This window comes from Felis catus, chromosome D4 (genome assembly GCF_018350175.1).
Source record: "Felis catus isolate Fca126 chromosome D4, F.catus_Fca126_mat1.0, whole genome shotgun sequence".
NCBI classification, from domain to species: Eukaryota; Metazoa; Chordata; class Mammalia; order Carnivora; family Felidae; genus Felis; species Felis catus.
The window spans coordinates 12,717,292-12,737,647 of record NC_058380.1 but is presented as its reverse complement, the minus strand read 5'-3'; the positions used below and the strand labels follow the sequence as shown (position 1 = coordinate 12,737,647).

Here is a 20,356-nt window from a genome sequence, read left to right as displayed (position 1 = left end):
AGCCCGGAGCCTGCTTTGGATTCCGTGTCTCCTCTCTCTCCCTCTCCTCTGTTCGAGCTCTGTCCCTCTCTCTCTCTCAAAACTAAATAAGCATAAAAAAAATTTTTTTTTTTTAAATCTAGATTCAAAAGTATTGGGATACTTTGAGATAGAAACTTCCTCTGACTGATGAATTTACTTGTCAGAATGAGCTTACAAAGCACTGAAAATTGGAGGCAAACTGCCTTTATGGAAATAGGGAAAACAATAAATTGTCTCATGTTGGAGCTTTCTTCAGAAATCCTGGCTGAGTGAAGGGAATCCTTAGAACAACTCAGTAGTTGCTTTGGATGAGGTGGAGAATGTGCGAAAGCTAAGTGTGCTTCTGGAGGCACAGTTTAACTCGTGTGGAGCACGTGACTTAATTCTTCTGTCTTCAATATTCTTGTCTACCTTCTGGGATTGTGAGTTTTAAAGGAGATGATGTATGTGAAGTATTTAGAACATGAAGTTCTCAGGAAATGTTAGCTAAATGAATATTAGGGGTTGGTGTTTTGTCACCTGGAGCCTTATCTTCCATTTCCAAAAACAAATATTTATGTCTTTGGACACTGTCTTCAATAGCTTTCATGATTATTCTTATTATTAGAATGGTGTCACCTCCCACTTAACTGGGGACTTCTTTGTCTGAACTTGGCTGTACCTTCCCGCATCCAGATTCTTAGATTTCTCTAATAAACAGCCCGTTTTTTACATCTCTTGCATAATAATTATTTTACTTCATTTTATTTGACATACAGTACAAGCTGATGAAGCCTCAGTCCCTTTTCTATGCCTCAAGTGTAGAGATTTTTATCTTGTTTTTCTTTGTGTTGTCCTTGCAGCGCCTTGCAAATCAAGAGACTAAAAAAGTCTATTTTTAATTTTTTGAGGAACCTCCACACCGTTTTCCAGAGGGGCTACACCAGTCTGCATTCCCACCAACAGTGCAAGAGGGTTCCTGTTTCTCCACATCCTCTGCAGCATCTATAGTCTGATTTGTTCATTTTGGCCACTCGGACTGGTGTGAGGTGATATCTGAGTGTGGTTTTGATTTGTATTTCCCTGATGAGGAGCGACGTTGAGCATCTTTCATGTGCCTGTTGGCCATCTGGATGTCTTCTTTAGAGATGAATGGATAAAGAAATTGTGGTTTATATACACAATGGAATACTACGTGGCAATGAGAAAGAATGAAATATGGCCTTTTGTAGCCACGTGGATGGAACGGGAGAGTGTTATGCTAAGTGAAATAAGTCATGCAGAGGACAGATTCCATATGTTTTCACTCCTATGTGGATCCTGAGAAACTTAACAGAAGACCGTGGGGGAGGGGAAGGAAAAAAAAAATGGTTAGAGAGGGAGGGAGCCAAAACACAAGAGACTCCTAAAAACTGAGAACAAACTGAGGGTTTATGGGGGGTGGGAGGAAGGGGTGGGTGGGTGATGGGTATTGAGGAGGGCACCTGTTGGGATGAGCACTGGGTGTTGTATGGAAACCAATTTGACCATACATTTCATAAAAAAAAAAAAAAGACAGAATAAAAAAGTAAATAAATGAGGAGATTATCCTCCAGGGCCAGAATGATACCACAGTTTGCCTCTTTGTTAAAGAAATAGATGCCCTAAGGTTTAGGATGCAGTGGTAATTAGGAGATACAGACCAATGATCTGGGTTGAGGTATGCGCCATTTTCTTGTTAGACATCGAGTCCAACACATAGCTGCCATCTTTATTTTGTCCCTATCCTCAATGCCTGGTCCACTGATCCACTGTCAGCTAATTCACTTAGAAAATATTTATTTTATTATCATTTAAAAATTACATGTTTAGTATAGTATCTGTATAATAACAATTTCATCAATATTGTTTGAAAATCTGCATTCATGTAAGACATAATTAAAAATAATAATAATAATAACTAGACTAGAAGGCAATTATTTTTCATGCATTGTTTTGTGCCAGGTCCTCTGCTAGGGAATCTACGTATATCATTCCCACTACTCAGGTAGGTATTACTATTACCACCTCTCTCAGAGATGAGGATACAGACGTCAAGTCACAGGTACAAAGTCACACACTGCAAACAAATCATCATTTTTAAGTTCCAAACTTACCACACACATCTGGAGAGGGGCACACTTCTGGCAAGAAAAGCAAAAAAATATGCTAGCACAGATTAAAAAATATTTTTTAAATGTTTATTTATTTTTGAGAGACAGTGAGAGAGACAGAGCGTGAGTGGGGGAGGGGCAAAGAGCAAGGGAGACAGAATCTAAAGCAGGCTCCAGGCTCTAAGCTGTCAGCACAGAACCCGATGTGGGGTTTGAACCCATGAACCATGAGATCATGACCTGAGCAGAAATTGGACGCTTAACCAACTGAGCCACCCAGGCATCTCTAGCACAGATTAAATGTATTTGGCATACACTTAGAGAAACGGGATGTGCCATGCATAGGCCTGGGAGACAAAGGGAGCTTGCAATTGTGACCATCTTACCTGGAGACGAGCAGCTTCCCAACTGTACCGTAATGTCATCCAGGGCTACCAGTCCACAGTCCCAAAAACTTTTGCATAGGCTCATGAAAACCACCTGCAATTCAGAAAAATAAAACTATGAATTCCATTAACTGCATTGGAAATTCTTACAACCTAGGACTTACTTAGCCCAAAGCATGCACAAGCAAACTACAGACCCCTCTTCATTGTCCACATGAACTACGGGTCACGGGGGCATGAGTAACAGCTAAGCATTTATACGTGACCCTGAAATTACTTCTATTCTTTTTTTAAGTAGAGTCAAGCTCATAATGATATGTTGTGTCTATTAATGCCGAAATGAGTTCACATTCTTTAGAGAATTGAAAGAAGAAAGCAAGAGGTTAACTGATGGCAGAGGAAAACCTGTCAGGTTTTAAATATTTTCCCCAGATAATCCACAAAGTGCATACAGAGCTGATGGTATTCCAAGCATTTTTACACACATTTCCAGGGCAAACAGTATTGATTTTTTGGAAATGAATTTCTGGCAATGCGCTTCATTCATATTGTGAACAAAGTCCCAGTGATTTGCCATCTGGAGACTTATGTTCCATTTCCAAAGAAAAGATAAATGTCCCTAGATGGTATCACTAATAAAAGCCCTAAATGCAGTTATTTTATCAGGCCAAACATTTTGTCTTCTATGTGAAAGAAAAACAGGTCCATACCATCAATTATTGAATTCATTGTGTCAGAGAAAGAGAGAGCGGGAGAGAAGTTTTGCATTTCTTTTTCATTAGACCAATTTTAAAATCTTTTCATACACAGGATGAGCAAAGAGTACTTCTCGCTTATATTAGATTCTCACTGTACTTCGTGGTTTACAAAGCTGCTTCGCATGCCTAACTAATGTACACTGAGCATAAAGTCATTCAGCGCATGTGCAATCCCTCAAATACAAATATTAACTCAAACAAAGACAAAGAGAGATGTAACAGAAACCAAATCTCAAATTAGGAATAATGAGAGCACTTGATTTTTTTTTTAGATCCTGACATTATGTTATGTCTTCAACTTATCTGTGTTATCAGCAGGCTCTCTGTGCTCTTTGGTGATCAGAGCCATTAGAATACAAAATCTATTCAGAAAGACATTTAAAAAATTTTTTTTAAATGTTTATTTATTTTTGAGACCGAGAGAGACAGAGCATGAACGGGGGAGGGTCAGAGAGAGAGGAAGACACAGAATTTGAAGCAGGCTCCAGGCTCTGAGCTGCTAGCACAGAGCCCGACGTGGGGCTCTAACTCACGGACCGTGAGATCACGACCTGAGCCAATGTCAGACGCTTAACCGACTGAGCCACCCACGTGCCCCAGAAAGACATTTTAAAATGATGTAACAGTTTACAACTATGCAAAATACAAAACGTCTTAAAGCCAGTATCTTCAGAATAATTACTAATTATAATATGTATAAAAGTTTACTCGAACTGTATTCAGACAGCTTTAAATTATAAAAAGGATAGTTTAGAGCTACAACAATGTGTAACTCTCTCTCTCTCTCTCTCTATATATATACATATATATATTTTATGTATAATAATGTATATAGTATATACATAGTATATATATATACTATATATTATATATAAAACATATTGTATATATTATGTGTATAAGATATATATACTGTATATAAAATACATATACACTATATATAAAATATATATATACACAATATATATGCTATATATATAATATATATATTTTGTGTATATATATAAATATATATATATGTTTACAAGGGGCAAGATGAAGGGCAGCGTTTTTGTTTTTGTTTTATCTCTGTTCATTTTTTCACCTTTATAGATTCTAGAGATTATTGGCAGGGTTTTCTACCTGCAGGATTTTTGCCGGGGAACATAGTCCTCATCTGCAAAGCAAAGGTCTATGTCATCTGCCCTGAATGTAGTTACATTTTATCAGTAATGTTTATTGTTATAGGGGAAAGAATAGTAATCTGTCTCCGAATTTACTGAATAAATTGTGCTGCAGAGAGAAAAGTCCTGGCTTTCCTTCTTTTTGGCAGTATTAAAGTCTATTTTCCACCAGAATAGCGGAAAAGTACTTTTTCCACAATGAATCTGGGGTGGTGGAATGATTAGACCTGTGAACCATTACCTAAGCAAGACTCAAGCATTTAGCAGGTAATTGTATTCTAAAAAGGAGAAATAGTAACATGCTTTCAAGTGTTCGCTATAGCGAAATTTGATAATGACCATAAAACCAAACCAGCAGGCAAGTAAGCCAGCAAGCAAAAGCAATGAAACAACCCCAAATCTAAAAATATTATACAGGGAATGAATAAACTATGGTACCGTAATCTAAGAAATAGGCAAACATTAACTCTGAGAGCTTGTGGATATCAGTAGTGTGAAAGTCTATTTCTCTCATAGTGTTAAGTGAAAAAAAGCTGGTTATCGTAGATGAAATTAAAATTAAAATAAGATAAATTACAGCTGGAAGTACACGGAAAAAAAAACCTTGAAAATTTACTTTTATGTTAGGCTCATGAAATTATGAGTATTGAACCAAATTTTCCCTTATTTTCTAAGCATTCTTTAATTTTGTTATATTTATAATTGAGACAAAAAAAAAGAAAAAAGGAATCAGGGCATCTATAATTGAGATGTGGAATGAGTTATTATTTCCTACATTGGCAATGTTTATCACAGCAGTCACGAGGACATGTGGCTATCTAAATTAAAATTAAGTAAAAATCAAAAGTTCATTTCTTCAGGCACAGTGGCCACATTTCAAGGGCTCAATAGTTATGTATGGCTAGCGGTCAAGTGAATTGGATGCAGCAGATATATAACATTTCCTCATTGCATAAATTCCACTGGGTAGAACTTCCTGGCTCTTTTTGAGGATTGCAAAAAATATGTGAACTGCCAACAGTGGGTTGAGTGAAATGCTAAAGATGTTCCGGACATGAGGAGGCCACTAGGTTGTTCCTATCTTAGAACTCTTTCCACACTTAGAATACTAGCCAGACCACATGTTGTTCTGTCTTATAAAAGATCCATGGTCACTCCGCTATGAACTAGGTTCAAACTATGGCCTCCAACCTCAGTCTGTTTGGCACTTGCCTATCAGCATTCCAACACACAAAAGAAACCTGACAAGATCGGCTTGTTTGGTGGAACACACAAGATTTTTCCACTGTGCTATGAATAATGCTGATAATGTCAGCTCCTATTCTTGTCCCACCATCTTACATTTTGAGGGCTACTTGAAGTGGAAAGGTTACTTTAGGGTAGCTGGTCGACCAGGCAACCTAGTGACGGGGTCTGTGGTTAACTCAGGGAAAAGGGAAAGCCAAACATCTTTCTTCAGAACTCTGTCCCGAGGTCCAGCTAAAAATGTGACAAGAAGGGAACTGGTCTTGCTCTAAATTCTTGAGGGGATTAATCTCTTATTTATTTTTAGATCTTTTTAAAAAGAGTGTTTATTTCATTTTAGGCAGTATTTCAAAGCCAGTGGAATACTCCTATAGACTAGAAAAAAGTTCAAGTTCCTAGGCAACTTGAACATACTAATATCTTTTTGAGATGGACAAAGTAAAATAACATATCCCTTAGGCAGGTACTCCTGATTTTATGCAAATCTCTTGAAAGTCAGGGGCAAATGAGATTTGTGTAAATTCCATTTTTCACTGTGTTAAAGGTTGTGTCCTTAGGTACTGGTGATACTTCACAGTTTTTATTTTGATAGAGAATATTCATTATTGAGAAACCCTACCTAGACGAACTTTGGAAACACAAATAGGAAGTGACAGGTGAGCTATATAAATGTATCTGCAAACAGATAATTTTAAATACAGTCACGTAATGATCAACAGTATTACTTAACTTAGTTTTTATCGTACTAAAAAGGGACAGTGCACATGGTCAATTATCTATAGCAGGTGTTCCTGTCTTGGCACTCCTGATATTTTGATATTTTAATATTATTATGGATCATGGTTTGTTGCAGGGGACGTTAAGCAGCAAACCTGATGTCTATCCATTAGATTCCAATATCACCCTCTAGTCATGACAATCAAAAATATATCGAGACATTGACAAATGTCCCTTGGGGGGCAAAATTACTTCTGGCTGCAAACCACTGGGGGGTGATGGAAAACTACTGCGTGGATGATAGAACCTCACTTTATTCTACCCAATCAAAATAGGACAGTTGTTGATGTTTTAAAAGCAGACTAGATGGAGTTAGTTTTCTCTTCCTCTGTATGTCACCAGGTGGTGGTTCTAATACACAATGAAATATCCTCAAATCCGAAAAACAAAAGGCAAAGGAGCCTAAAAACAAGAGACGTGGACAAACACTCAAGCTGAATAATCATCCCTGAGATGATCAGGGCTCTACTGTTCCAATTTCCTGTTTCAGAAAACTTGAAATTGTCAAAGGGCCATTGATTCTTCTCTTTGTTTACATTTTTCTCCCTTTCCAAAAGGAATGGTCTATTCCCTCATAACAACATAATGGCAGGCAGCAGATCATAAAAAGTGAGAAAACTTTCCTCATAGTATGGAACTATAATTGTCTTCTAAAGTTATTTTTGGGGGGAGGAAGGTGGAGAGAGGGTCTGTATGGGAATCCAGCCACAAGGCTGGAGTTAGATGATCCCGAGGCCGATAAAAGTCCATAAAAGTCTCTAGTTAAAACACCCAGGAAAGAAAAAGTAGATAAGTTAGTATGTCGGGAACTTACTTTCCCAAACCAAATCAGGTTAAATTTTTAAAAGAATTAGGGCTACTGATTTTCCACTTTATGAGGTGTCATAATTTAAAGGCTACCCAACACAATAAAGAGGATCTTGTGGAGGGAGGGCGGGGGAACCAAGCTTCCCTGAGAGCTGGGGAATATATAACTACACACTTTTCTTGTGCAGTTAAGAAGGATCATTTGTATGAAACAGGTAAACAATGGCTGAATTAACTGGTTTTTCACTGTCTTTTAAAGTAGCCTGTCTCCATGGCCTGCTCAATAGGCATAGTTGGCCATGTTTCTGGCTTAACCCACCACCTACTTTACTCATTGAAGAGCCCCAGTTGGGCCTATAATAAGTATGTGAATGACAGTTTCCAGAAAAAGCCTTCTATCTTCGCATAGAAATATTTCAATCCTATGCCAACAATACCATAAATTACCCATGTTCACAAAATGAACCTAGCTGGGTTCCTGTTCCAAGTGGTGGACCTCGACAATTTACCAGAGGGTTTGACTCTGAGTTAAATTTAACTTTTCTTCTGATGAGGTTAAAATCCTTTGAAATCCTTTGTGCAGATAAATTTGGGTATGGTGACTACAGAGTTGGTAGAATAATTATTCATAAAATTACTATAATCCAGTCCACGAAGTTCCAGAGCCCTTCATTAAGATGCTATTGACGCAACTGCAGGATGTTCTATATAACGCAATTGTATTTGTTCAACTGTTTGACAATAAGCTGCCATAGAATTCTAAAAATAAAAATTAAAAAAAAAACATAAAGCAAAAGAAAACAAAAACTCTAGTATTAAGACACTTGGCTAAAGGGGTGGAATTTTCACGAATCCCTAAAGACAGGCTGAATGGAGCTTCCTCTAGAAGAACGAGTTTGGGACTAGCGTTTTTAGAATCCCAGCCATGTTTTGGGAAATAGTTGCTAAATTGTAACAGCATGCTTCCTGCAGATACTATATTTGGTCTTTAGATCCCACAAAAGGCAGAATGACCATGTGTTTTTAAATAAGTCTTTAGCTGACCAACACTTCTTTTTCTTAAAAGACCCATCTGTTTTAATTCAACTTTTGGCTTCGACAAGCAACAAAGATGAAGCAGCTTCCAGCTTCTCCCTGCGCGAGTCCCTCTCCTCCTAGGAGGCTCCCATGCTGGGGTGGAGGGCACGCTGTGTTAGACCTGCGGATAAACTGTGGAATTTTCTCACTGCTATGTTGGTGGTAAATATTCAGACCTCTCAGCTCATTGATTTCAGAAGTCTGCATTAGTTTTGGATCTTTTGGTCACTGTAAAGAGAAGAGACACTCCAGGAGAGACCTCAGAATCAGTCATGTGTTAGAACCAGGGAAGGCCCAGAGACCCTGTGATAAAAACTAAGGATCGCACGACAGCCAGTTACAGACCCAGACACGAAATATCTTACGCCAAATCTCCAACAGAGCATATTTCATTGTACCAACCAGCCTAATTTCTCCTTTTTTTTGCTTTAGGTATTTAAAAGTATGATTCTAGAATCATTATGTTGTATACCTAAAACGAATATAATGTTATTATGTCTATTATGCCTCAATTAAAAACAATAGGATTATGAAAGGCATGATTTTTAACCTCCTCAGTTAATAGCAGTGGACCAAACGTGTCTTGAACCTCTGTTTACAACCAGCTTCCTGTCATGTTGCCTTATGTCTGTTTAGAAGGAGTTTTTGGTGAGCTGGCACCAGAGCCTGAATCTTACAGGGATCAATGGCTACATTTAAAAACTGGTGAATGTAGGGGTGCATGGGTGGCTCAATCGGTTAAGCATCCAACTCTTGATTTCCACTGAGGTCATGATCTCATGGTCTGTGGGTTCAAGCCCCACATCGTATCAGGCTCTGCATGGACAGTGTGGAGCCTGCTTGGGATTCTCTCTCTCCCTCTCTCTCTGTCCCTCCCTTGTTTCCTCTCTCTCTCAAAAAAAAAATAATAATAAACTAAAAAAAAAAAAAAACAAACAAACAAACAAAAAAAAAAAAACCTAGCGAACGTGGAACCAGCCAGTAACCTCTCCTGTCTACTTTCACTGCAGTGACACTCTTCTTGCCCTTAGCTGATGACCCTATGTCTACTTAGGCCCATAGGGAAGAATGTTCTCAACTCCCCACAACCACACCTCCCACCCAAAAATGAGTTTTAGTGCTTCAGAATCTAATTTACACCCTAATAAAAAGGACAGTGTTATTATATACACTTATCCCCTAAGTCACTCATTGTCACTGAAGGAAAATAAGTGTGAATGCCTTCCTGCTGTTTGCATGCTCTTGTCAGCAGGCAGGTGGGCTGAAAAAAAGCAATTCTGGTGTATCTCTGGCCCACCTCCCTTAGAGAGGACCCTCAGCTAGGCACTTCCCTAACCCATGTAATGAAATGTAATGGCCAATTTAATTGTCATGTTCAAGGATGGACATTACACTATGGAGCTATTGTAGCTCACTTGGATGGAGATGTAAAAATGCCAATTATACCGGAAGACAATCAGAGTGCAATCAACAAACAGCAAACAAGGAAGAATCTAGGTCTTTGTCTTGACCTTCATAAACTTCTCCTGGGGTCAGGAGAGGACAGCAGATACCTTAGCGGTGCCCTGCTAACACCTGAATAGGAATACTGACTTTGCTTCATTCGTGTCTGAGACAGAGAGACAGTTGTTGGCCTTATTTTCATGGATTCCCAAGGGAAAGTGTAGATCCTTGACCTGGTGAAGGGCTGTGGCTTAAATCTTACTAAGCCCTGGGGCGCCTTGGTGGCTCAGTCAGTTAAGTGTCTGACTTTGGCTCAAGTCATGATCTCACGGTTTGTGAGTTCGAGCCCCACGTCGGGCTCTGTGCTGACAGCTCAGAGCCTGGAGCCTGCTTCGGATTCTGTGTCTCCCTCTCTCTCTGTCTTTCCCCCACTTGTGCTCTGTCTCTCTCTCTCTCAAAAATAAATAAAATGTAAAAAAAAAAAAAAAAAAAAAAAACCAACTTACTAAGCCCTTTGTAGCCTGGCCACAACTTATTTGACCAACCCCTACTGATGGATAACTGGGCAGTTTCTAATTTCTCAACATGACAAACAATGCTGTGATCAATATCTAAATCTTTGTGCATAACCATGACTATTCCCTAATGATAACTCCCTAGAAGTAGAATTGTTATGTTAAAAGGTATTCATGGGTAGGGGCACCTGGGTGGCTCAGTCGGTTGAAAGTCTGACTTCAGCTCTGGTCACAACCTTGTGGTTCGTGGGTTCGAGCCCCGCATCGGGCTCTGTGCTGACAGCTCAGAGCCTGGAGCCTGCTTCAGATTGTGTCTCCCTCTCTCTCTGCCCCTCCCCCACTCACACTTTATCTCTCTAAAAAATAAATAAGCATTAAAAAATATTTTTTTTAAAAAGGTATTCATGTTTGGGGGCTTTCTTTTTGAGACATGTAATTGAATTGTCATCTAGAAATATTATAGCAACTTATCCTCATACTAGAGCTTATGAAAATCCTTATTTCCTTACATCCTTACCATTCATAGATCTAACTCATATATGCATATATGTATGTATATTTGGTTTTAATTGAAAGACTTATTTGTTTATGAATTTTTAATGTTTATTTTTGAAAGAGAGAGAGAGAGAGACAGCGCGTGAGCAGGGGAGTGGCGGAGAGAGAGAGGTAGAAACAGAATCTGAAGTAGGCTCCAGGCTCTGAGCTGTCAGCACAGGGCCCGATGCGGGGCTCAAACTCAAGAACTGTAAGATCATGACCCGAGCCAAAGTCGGATGCTTAACTGACAGAGCCACTCAGGTGTCCCCCAAAGGACTAATTTTTTAATTTATAAACCGAACAACACAAACAGTATACAGTATGAATATAACTATTAATATAAACAGCATACTCCACAGTTTTATAGTTTTAAAATATTTTCATCTATTTGACAGACAAATGTGCTTTTATTATTTTTAAAATTTCTTTGGGGTGCCTGGGTGGCTCAGTTGGTTAAGCGTCCGACTTCAGCTCAGGTCACGATCTCGCAGTCCGTGGGTTCGAGCCCCGCGTCGGGCTCTAGGCTAATGGCTCAGAGCCTGGAGCCTGTTTCGGAATGTGTGTCTCCCTCTCTCTCTGCCCCTCCCCCATTCATGCTCTGTCTCTCTCTGTCTCAAAAATAAAAACGTTAAAAAATTAAAAAAAAAAAAAAGAGATCGAAAAAAATAAAATTTCTTTGATTACAAATGAGATTGGATATGTTTGTTTTCCAGTAGTATTCTTTCTTTCTTTAAGATTTTAGTTTTAAGTAAACTCTATACTCAAAGTGGGGCTCGAACCTATAACCCCAAGATCAAGAGTTGCATGTTCCACCAACTGAGCCAGCCAGGCGCCCCAGTAGCATTCCACTTTTTCTGATTTGCCTGTACATACCTGTTGCCCACTTTGCTACTGCTTAGCTCATCTCTGCTTATTGGTTTATTAGAGTAAATTCATATATCAAATGCGCTAAGAGTTTGCCATATATGTTGTAATTTTTTTTTTTTCTGGCCTGACATTTGCCTTTCAGATATGTTAATAAGGCCATCCTTATTTGGGGAATGAAACTAAGGGAGAACTAAATATCTTGGCTTAAAGACTAAGATGAAATAGGCCACAAATGGAAGTGTGTCCTTGAACATTGTATAGTTACACCTCTAACCTGACATCAAACATAAAATAGAAGTCACCGTCATTAGCAGAGTGGTAGGGAATGCCATGGAGAAGCAGCTGGGGGACTGTCTGGAGAGACTTCTCCTAGAGGTGGGGGCTGAAAAGATGAGGCAGGAAATAGCCAGAGAAAGTCACACAAGAAAGGCAGAAAAAGCTGGGGGTATCTATGCAAAAGAAAAGAAGGTATTCTTCCCTGGGTAGGGAGTCTTTATTAATGTGTGAATTGTCAATTTCCAATTAAGAGAATAGAGCTCATAGCTCCAGAGGCCAGAAAATATTTACCTGGTCTAAGAGCTCAGAAAACCAGAGGGTCCCCAGAGAATCTCAATGTGAACATCAAAAAATAATGTTGGCTCAGGACACCTGGGTGGCTCATTGGTTAGGCATCCAACTCTTGGTTTCGGCTCAGGTCGTGATCTCACAGTTCGTGAGATCCGGCCCTGCGTCCAGGTCTGCACTGACAGCATGGTGCCTGCTTGGGATTCTGTGTCTCCCTCTCTATCTGCCCCTCGCCCACTGGTTCTCCCCCTCTCCCTCCCCATCTCTCTCTCGAAATAAATAAACATATAAAAAAAAAGTGTTGCCTCATAAAATCTTGGGAAAAGTTTCCTTAAAAGTGTAGCCAAGGCTGTGAAATATTCACAAGATTCAGAGTTTGAAAGTGTGGAGGGAGATAATGTTTTCAGGTTCATAAACAATCCCTGGAATAAATGGTTCCTTCAGAAACTTATCAATAAAACCCCAGGGGAAGATGCCTGTGATGTCTTTTTGGATTTATCCACAATGCCAGGAGGATAAATATGGTAATCCAGCAATATGCCATAAGATTAATTTCTGGGGAAAGTTCTAGAAGAATGCACGGACACAAAAAATACCCTCCTGCAAGCTGGTGTTAGCAACCAGAAGTTGTGCAAGCCAGTCTGTCCGGTCGTTCCCCCATAAGTTGACATGAAATGCAGAAGCCTTCAACAAACAACTAAGAGGAAAGAGAGGGAAAGCCGGAGTAGCTCAACCTTGTGTTGGTCATATTTCAAGTAATTTAGAATTCCTTGACTGACACTTGACACTGAGCTTAGCTTGAAAGACTCAAAAGGAGGCTCCTGTTCCATACTTAGCCCCCCTATTCAATTCCACATTAAAACTTGTTCCACTTGACGGTATAAATTTCCTTGCTCTGTGTACAGAACGACCCTAATCTGTTCTATAATGTGTTGATTATCTTGTCAGGAGTTAACGATCTTGCTATTTCTACTTTGCACTCAGCGGCCCTGCTTTAATTATGCCAAGATATTAACATTCTGGTGCAGCCATTTCTCAATGTTTCTGGACATCATGAAATGTGATAGGAAATCTATCTCCTCTCATGCATCTTGTCTACACATTCGTTTTCTGGTTCCTGAATCCCTTTATAGCAGGGTGTCTTGTTATTTAATGGCCACCGATTTATAAATCGCTCTAGTAAATCAGAAACTTACTAGACTTGCTTTTCTATTTGGATGAACTTCTAAGTAGTGACCTTAAAACTTTCAGAACCCTTTGGGGAGCCTGGGTGGCTCAATTGGTTAAGTGTCCAACTTCGGCTCAGGTCATGACCTCACAGTCTGTGGGTTTGAGTCCCACATCGGGCTCCATGCTGACAGCTCCATGCTAGAGCCTGTTTCAGATTCTGTGTCTCCCTCTCTCTCTGCCCCTCCCCTGTTCATGCTCTGTCTCTGTCTCAAAAATAAAAAATAAACAGTAAAAAAAACCCAAAAGAACAACAACAACAAAACCTTCCAGAGCCCTAGATATATTTTTTAAAGCTTATTTATTTATTTTGAGAAAGAGAGAGAGTAGGGGATGGGCAGAGAGAAGGAGAGAGACTGAGTATCCCAAGCAGGCTCTGTGCTGTTGATGCAGAGCCTGATGCGGGGTCTGAGCCCATGAACCGTGAGATCATGACCTGAGCTGAAATCAAGAGTCAGATGCTTAACTGACTTAGCCCCCCAGGCACCCCAGAATCCTAGATATTTTTTTTTTCAACGTTTATTTTATTTTTGGGACAGAGAGAGACAGAGCATGAACAGGGGAGGGGCAGAGAGAGAGGGAGACACAGAATCGGAAACAGGCTCCAGGCTCTGAGCCATCAGCCCAGAGCCCGACGCGGGGCTGGAACTCACGGACTGCGAGATCGTGACCTGGCTGAAGTCGGACGCTTAACCGACTGCGCCACCCAGGCGCCCCCAGAATCCTAGATATTCTACATCTAATGGCATTTTCATCATTAAAAGGCAAAGTTAAAAGAAAGACTTTAAGAGCAGGAATCCAAATCACAGACTTAAATTTCAATTTTTTTTTTTTTTTTTTTTGCTAAGAGAAGATTATTGTAAGAGGAAATAAGGAACTAGAGAGAGCTATCCACAAGAACTGTGCTACACAACATGAAAAGACAGTTGCTGACACTAAGATGGCTAAAGATGTAGCATGTGGTAGAAGACACATAGTGGTCACCCTAAAACATGCCCTTATTACTTACAGAGTGATATGCTATTCTGATTTACATCATTAACTCCAGAGTCAGAACTTGAAGCCAAGTCTTCCCAGGCCACAAATCTCATTGTAACAAGACACAAGTTATGATTTATTAAAGATTCAGAGAGGAAGGAGTACTTGAGATGGACTTTGAGAAAAGAGTGATCTCAGCAATGATGATTCTTGCAGCATGATCAGTGGGAGACACTTGTTGTTGATGAACCCTTTGTGGGAGGGAGGCGGGGGTCAGGAGGTGAGCATTTAAGGAACAAGAAATTGCACCAGAGCATAGATAGTAATCGAAGATGCATTTTCCAAGAAGTCTGAAGACAAAACATGGGATTGGGTGGCAATTTAAATGGGTAAAAGGTAAGGGGTGGCTGGGTGGCTCAGTCGGTTGAGCGTCCAACTTTGGCTCAGGTCATGATCTCACAACTCACGATCTCGTGGTTTGTGAGTTCGAGCCCCCACGTCGGGCTCTGTGCTGATGGCTCAGAGCCTGGAGCCTGCTTCAGATTTTGTGTCTCACCCTCTCTGCCCTTCTCATGCTCATGCTCTGTCTCTGTCTCTCAATAATAAATAAACAGTAGAAGAATTTTTTAATGGGTAAAAGGTAAAAGGAAGGTTTGTTGTTAGTCGGTGTGGCCGACATACGTTGGCAGTGTATAAAGGACTCGTGGATATTGAAGATTTTTGAGAGAGGAATAATTTAGGAAATAAAGTCCCAGAGGAGGCAGGATGGATAGATGGACGGGCTGGTTTTGACTAAGAGCAAGGACAATACTTCCTCTGTCATATGCACCAGGTGACCAAGAGAAGCAGGTGAGGATTCAGAGAGAAACAGAATTGAAGGGGTTGGTGTTGAAAGCCTTCGTCCTTTTGGGACATGAATCTGTGAGGTCATGTTCTGAGACTGAGGTGGGAAGAATCCAGTTGGGAAGCTGCAAGTGAAGACGAATCCGAACATCTGGGGGCGAGGAAAGAGAAAGGAAGTCAACGAGAGAGGAGAGGAATGGAAGGCTTTCCCAGAAGCATGGAGGGGACACTGGAGATGAGTCTTATTTTCTCCAGCTGTGCTGAGAACCCCAGCACATAGGGGGAAGGGGGAATATATAGGGGGAAGATTATATACGGGGAAGAAGATGAAAGTAGATGCCGGGCATTCCCAGAAATTGAGAGGACAGAGGTGGGAGAAGCCAGGACTGGGGGCGGAAGTGAGCATCACTGACCAGGAACACAGAACGGAAACCGGAGAAGCTGCACCGGGGGGCAGGGAAGGCATCTAGAAAATCGAGACGCCTGGTTAAAACCTCCTATCAGTCATTGGGAATAGGGAAATGATCCGATGTAAGGGTGGGAAGTTGTTTCCAAGGGGAGAGTTACAGCTTTTGGTTTTAACAAATATCATCACAAAAAGCCCCAAGGCAGACGTTGCGTATACGTGCCTCCGTGTGGCCTTATATCTGCTCCAGGAGCGTAGTCTTGCCTGTAAGTGCTCCAACTCCTAATCCTCACAGGACAATTTGTTCAGGTGCCCGCCTACTAGTGATTATGGTTTCTGTGATCCAAAGGCAGAAGCACTTCATCTTTCTTCTTCCTTGGGCTTCTGTGTTCTTCCTTGCTGTCAACCCGCATTCACTGACAGCTCAGTTCCCCTTTCCAACTATTTGTTGAGTGCTCACGGTCTTACAGAAATTGTGTTCATATTAGAAATTTAAAAATAAATAAGACAAGGCTCTCTGTTCTCCAGAAGCTTACGGTCTGATTAATGCAGATAGGCAGGTAAGTGGACAACTTCAATATAATGTGTTAAATACCACGATAGTCATCTGATGCTAATAGGGGCTGCATGAGACAGGGTTCTATGTTAAAACACCACCTTGCATGAGGTTCAGCAGGATTCTACAGTGTAGAACTTAACGGAGTTTCTAACATGTTACGGTGCGTTGTGAATCTTCCATGTGTGTATGGAAGAGATCTAGTGTGCAAAAGTTCCCCCAAACTCATCTGACCACAGAAAAATTTTTTCAATGGAACGCAAAAGATTTGTACTCCAGGGGACATATCTTAGGAAGTGCTGATATAAGGTTCTTGCACTAGTAAAAAAAAAAAAAAAAAAAAAAAAAAAAAAAAGATTTATATTTTCTCAGACTGGCCAGCTGAAGGTTTTCTCCAAATCCATAAATGACTTTTAAAGTTTATTTGCTTTTTAATCCTATAACAGAGCAAAGATGTGGACTTAGAAGGCTTTACCATTAATGAGCTGATCATTAAGCCAGGCCTGGATGGAACAGAAGGTCTGGTCCTTCTCTCATTAACGGATCATTTAACGTTCTTTCCCAAAAGAAATATTTAATGAACACAATACTGAGTTGCTCCCCGAGCTTCTAATTAACACACCACTTGAAGATCTTTGTTAAAGAGAAAAGTCGCTTCAGGCCAGGAGATACTGCAGGACCTAGTATACATTCTACAGCGGCCGAGCATAATTTTAAACTAAGGATTTAAATACATAAAGGCTAATGTTTGCACTCTGTCTTTATGGGATTCCTGACAACGACTTTCTGGTCTCTCCTGACATTTGGTTTTTAGGAAAAGCATTTTGGAGTGAATTGCTCCCTCTCCTCATTATCGTCCCTAGTGGACAAAAGTCTCGAGATAACTCTTGATTACCTGCCCTCCATTTAGTAATGTGCTGGGGAAAAACAGATCAAGAAAACCATTTCACGATTCATGCCCTTTCAAAATGTTTCTAAAATGCTAAGAAACTTATTGCAGGCGCTTGTGATTGTAAAAGCAGTCATTTCATTAAGAAAGCCTACTACTATTAAAATACTTAACTCTGACCCGATTTTTAAAGAATATTTTGCAGCAAAAATCAAAGTGCAAAATTATCCACATACTAAAGAGATGTCGCCCATGAAATCTCATGAAATTCAGGACCTAGAAAAAATATTCTTTAAAAAAAAATTTTTTTTTAATCTTTATTTATTTTTGAGAGAGAGAGAGTGTGAGCAGGGGAGGAGCAGAGAGGGAGACACAGAATCTGAAGCAGGCTCCAGGCCCTGAGATGTCAGCACAGAGCCGGATGCAGAGCTCAAACTCACGAACCCTGAGATCATGACCTGAGCCGAAGTCGGATGCCCAACCGACTGAGCCACCCACGTGCCCCTAGAAAAAAATATTCTTTAGTCTCATTCTCTTGCTCTCCCTCTGTCTGGATTCAGTTAATTTAATAAATGCCAACTATATGCCAGGTGCTATGCTAAGGGCTTTACTTGAGGCATTTCATTTGTTCTCCACCATAATCCCTTGAGATAGATACTAATAATACACCCATTTTACATATGGAGAAAAGTGAGGCTCAGCAAGATCACATGACAAGCTCAAATTACGAAGGTGTAAATGGTAGAGAACCCACTCACGAGAACTCTTAAGCATTGCACTGTATCTCCCTCTACCCTACACCTCTCTCCTTTGTCTTCAGTGATCCACCATGAACTCTCATCCCTTGTAGGAGCCAAAGTTATTTCTATAATCGAACCACTGAGCATTAATAATAAAACTCTAGAAATTTTTAGAAATCTTGAGTTAGAGCTGAGCTCTCTTTCTTACCCGATCCTAGACAGTCAGCCAGGAAAGGGCTGGGGGGGCATAAAGGCCTGGTGTAAAAATCATGGATTCTGAATTCAGAAAGACCTGGATTTACCTCTCAGCTCTGCCAGCCCTGTGTGCTACTGAACAACGTCCTTAGTTTTCTGCCTGAGTTTTCCTCATCTGTTAAGTGGGGCTACATTCCTTTCTTCCTAGGGCGCCATTGCATCAATGTACATCGCGTGCTTCGCATGGTGCCCGGCGCAAGGAAAGTGTTCTACGAAAGTTCCTGTTCCTGCGGGCAGCTGTGACAACATTGCTCAGAACCTGTCCATACAGCTACTTTGCTAGAATGGCCTCAGGGAAATTGTTGCCATAGCTACCATTCCTTCAACAGAGCTCTATGTTACAGTTTCCCTCACACATTAGGCTATCTACAGAAAGAGCAGGGGGTTATTAACCAAACAAGCTCACTGTCCTTAAAATAGGCTGGGTAAGAACTACTAGGGGAAAGAAAGGTATGGAAGCATCCAGAGCGGAAAGCAAACGGGAAGGCGCAGATGAGGTAACGTATAAGTATTAGGAGTAAGAAAAGAAAGATGCAGGGTGAGGCTAAAAGTGTTGACTTCTCTGAGCCCACGCTGCCTCTCATTCAGCTCAGCTCTGGGCTCCCACGACTCATTCATGAAAGCAGGTTATACTATCGGTGCAAATGTAAGGGGTTATTGTTGTTATTATTTTGAATATGCAGCATAGATACTCAAACATACCTACCAAACATTTCCACCCAGGAGAATTGGGACCAGGATGAAGCCAGGTGTAGTCAAAACGCAAATATAAGGCTTCAAGCTCGGGAACAAGTAGGAAATGACAGCCATTCACTCTCTTTGAGTTGGACCCGACTTCTCACACTTGACCTCACACTCCATGAGGACATGAAGCAGAGGCAGAGAAGGTTCTTGCCAACAATGGTACAATAAGCCCTGAGCTTAGGCATTCACTTCTAGCAGAACGTGACCTTGGGTCGGGTGCACTCTGCACTCTAGGACGGCAAGGACACTGAAAGCAAACACCTCACTTCCCTTGCAGGAGTGTGGTAAGAACGAAATAAAGTAACAGGAGGTACCTATGCCCCAAGGCACATGGGGGAGCCTCACTTTCTGCAGCTGCCCGAGAACAAGCCTTCCCCGACACTGGATAGAAACGCCGAGCCATCTGCCTGTGCCAAAGCTCAGGCTTCAGAGCTAGACAGACACGCGTGAAACCCTGCTCTGCCACTTACCGGCCTTGGAGAGTCCACTCATTCATTCTTTTATTTTTCATTTTTCATTGTTATTTTCATTATTTACCCATGTAGCCACTGACCACATAGATAGCGAACTAAATCCATTGAACAAAACGCTCCCGATGACCTACTTTGCATCTGGCACAGTGTTAGAGGCTGCAGATACAGAAATGAACGAGACTGAGAAAGTCCCTGCCCTCGGGAAGGTTATGTTTTTATGGGGAGATGGACGATGGGCATTTTAAAAGCTTCCCAGAGGGTCAACAAGCACTGTTCAAAAATCAGAACCCGGAAGTCATCCCACAGACAATTAGCGAACAATTGTGATCCAAATAGCTGCTAGGTTTTGGGTTCTACCTGACAAAAGTAAGGAAGAAACAGACTGAAAAAAGTAAGAGAATGTCGGGGACCCTGGTGGCTCTGTTGCTTAAGCATCCGACTCTTGATTTCCGCTCAGGTCATGATCTCACGGTTTGTGAGTTCGAGCCCCCCATTGGGCTCTCAGCTCTCAGCACAAAGCCTATTTCAGATCCTCTGTCTTCCTCTCTCTCTGCCCCTCCCCAACTCACTCACACTCTCTCTCAAAAATAAATAAACATTTAAAAAATTTAAAAAAGGGTCGCCTGAGTGGCTCAGTTGGTTAAGCGTCCGGCTTCGGTTTCGGTCACGATCTCATAGTTTGTGAGTTTGGGCCCCATGTCTGGCTCTGTGCTGACAGCTCAGAGCCTGGAGCCTTCTTTGGATTCTGTATCTCCCTCTCTCTCTGTCTCTCTCTGTCCCTGCTCACACTCTGTCTCTCTCTGTTTCTTAAAAATGAATAAACATTAAAAAAATTTTTTTAATTAAAAAAAGAAGAGTCAGAGACTGCCATTCATCCATGAAAAAGAACGAAACCTTGCCATAGGTAACAACACAGACCTTGAGGGCATTATGCTCAGAGAAATAAGAGACAAGCAAATGTTATGTGATCTCAT

General features: G+C 40.9%; 1 protein-coding gene across 5 annotated transcripts in view; it reads right to left on the bottom strand.

Moving 5' to 3' along the window:
• Positions 1–20,356, bottom strand: part of MAMDC2 (MAM domain containing 2) — a 350,523-nt gene that overhangs the window by 26,172 nt on the left and 303,995 nt on the right. For all 5 annotated transcript variants that reach the window (XM_045042700.1, XM_045042699.1, XM_011288224.4 and 2 more), the window contains one exon: positions 2,519–2,612. In XM_045042700.1, the coding sequence (XP_044898635.1) occupies positions 2,519–2,612 (94 nt within the window). The remainder of the gene's footprint in view (positions 1–2,518; positions 2,613–20,356) is intronic.